Below are 2,500 nucleotides of genomic sequence, written 5' to 3'. Positions count from 1 at the left end.
GGTGCTTGTATCCATACAGGTAAGCCAGGTGCATTGCAGGTTGGACACCACACTGGAACTTTCCTATCAGGTCAACCAGTGGAGGGCCACGAGGTGCCATGGAGATAAGAAACCTTTTATGGGATGCATTAGCTCTGTTAACTTAACCCTTTGACCTCAGACCAAATGAAATCTAAGCACTTAATGGACACACACACACACACACACACACACACACACACACACACACTCTCTTTCAAAGAAACACACAGAGATGCACACACACACTTACTCTGTCTGCCACACACAACTCTTGGACAATCAGCATGTGAAAAGACTACTTGATCCCTGAGGCTAAGTAATAACCCACACGCAAGCACACATGTGCATTAACACACACACACACACACACACACACACAGAGGCTGAGTAATGATCTGGGCCATCCATCAGCACCTATCATAGCCTATGACTGTGACAGGAGGAGGAGCACTGTAATTACATACACACACACACACTCACATGCACGCACACACGCACACAACACACACACACACACACACACACACACACACACACACACACACACACACACACACACACTTAATACTCCCTTGGTCCAAAGACATCTATGAGCTCACCTGCAGACTGTAGAGTAACTGGGTCAGACTCTGGACACTCTGACACACCTGGGAGACAGAGAGAGAAGAGGGAGGGAGAGAGAGAGAGAGAGAGAGAGAGAGAGATAGAGGCAGAGGAAGAGAGAGACGGAGAGAAGGAGAGAGAGAGGAAAAGGTAAGGATTGAGAGAATGCCAGGAGGAGGCAGAATGAGAGGAGAAAGACAAAGAAAAACAAAGAAAGAGAAAGAAAGAGATGCAGAAAAGAGAAATGAGAAAACTGCATTAAAGACAAAACATTGAGAACACTAACACTGCTGTAGTGTTAAAGCGAAACATCAAAACAGGCTAATTAGACTTCAGATTGTGTCCATCTTCTCCATAGAAAAACTGTGGACCAATAAACAGACAAAAAGACGAGTTTCGTATTAGCTTATCTACACAAAATAGACAAACATGACATATCAAATAAAACATGCCAACTGCAAAGACAAAAGCACTCCCTCAAGCAAAGCCAACTTGACAAACTATGTGTCAGTTCAACTGTGTCCTTAAAATGATCCACCAATTTGTCTTACTTATTCACACCACCACCTAGTGGTGGCTTACCGCAAGCACATAGGCCATTACACCCAACATCAGCCACTGTAATTCAGTGCCATCTAGTGGTGGTTTACTGCAAGCACATAGACCATTACACACCATCAGCTGCTGTATTTCAGCGCCTGATCAGGACCCAGAAAGCAGCTTAGAGCAGCAGGAAAAACGCCAGCGCAGGAGATTGAGGCCCGATTTGCTGTATCCATTTTTAATGAGTCGTAACGCAGCCTAGCAGCTCGTGTGCAGTCCAAATGGGCTCTCTGTGCCGCTCTTAAGAACACACACGTTAATAATTCAGTGCATTAAACCTCGAAAGCCACCTCCATAGCCGGAGCTAAATTATTTACACTAATGTTGATGATGTTTATTAGGCTCGGCTAATAACCGTGGAGGCAGCCAGTCTGGCCCAATTGGACTCTCGGTGCCTCTTAATAAGGCAGTAGAGCAGGCCATAAACACACACACACATACCCATGGACACACACACACAGCCATGAACACACACACACAGCCATGAACACACACACACCCATGAACACACACACACAGCCATGAACACACACATACCCATGGACACACACACACCCATGGACACACACACATACAGTACCCATGAACACACACACACAGCCATGAACACACACACACAGCCATGGACACACAAATATCCATGAACACACACATACCCATGAACACACACATACCCATGGTCACACACATACCCATGGACACACACACATACCCATGGACACACACACATACCCATGGACACACACACATACCCATGGACACACACACACATACCCATGAATACACACACATAGCCATGCACACACACACATACCCATGAACACACACACATACCCATGATCACACACACATACCCATGGACACACACACATACCCATGAACACACACACACATAGCCAAGAACACACACACATACCCATGGACACACACACATAGCCAAGAACACACACAAATACCCATGGACACACACACATATCCATAAACACACACATATCCATGAATACACACACATATCCATGGACACACATGAACACACACACACACATACCCATGAACACACACACATACCCAAGAACACATACGTAGCCATGAACCTATGCTGACGAGAGCCTGAAAAGCTGAAGCTGAAAGCCAGTTAGTCCATCAGAGTGTTGTCTACGCAGATGGTTATCCAATTCCACAACCACAGAAATGCTTTTAGTGGCAAAATGTTACAGAAAAAAATTCTACAAATGTTTTGTGTACTCTTTCCCATCCTCAGAGGATTCCGAAT

General features: G+C 45.4%; 1 protein-coding gene across 4 annotated transcripts in view; it reads right to left on the bottom strand.

The window, feature by feature from the left end:
- Window positions 1–2,500, bottom strand: part of arhgef28a (Rho guanine nucleotide exchange factor (GEF) 28a) — an 89,748-nt gene that overhangs the window by 10,584 nt on the left and 76,664 nt on the right. For all 4 annotated transcript variants that reach the window (XM_076284070.1, XM_076284073.1, XM_076284071.1 and 1 more), the window contains one exon: window positions 621–668. In XM_076284070.1, coding sequence (XP_076140185.1) covers window positions 621–668 — 48 coding nt within the window. The remainder of the gene's footprint in view (window positions 1–620; window positions 669–2,500) is intronic.

This window comes from Alosa pseudoharengus, unplaced genomic scaffold, assembly GCF_046254945.1.
Source record: "Alosa pseudoharengus isolate Yale_2024_CS ecotype anadromous, Long Island Sound unplaced genomic scaffold, YU_APseudo_1.1 YU_APseudo_1.1_scf_14, whole genome shotgun sequence".
NCBI classification, from domain to species: domain Eukaryota; kingdom Metazoa; phylum Chordata; class Actinopteri; order Clupeiformes; family Clupeidae; genus Alosa; species Alosa pseudoharengus.
This window is presented reverse-complemented; position numbering and strand designations above follow the sequence as displayed.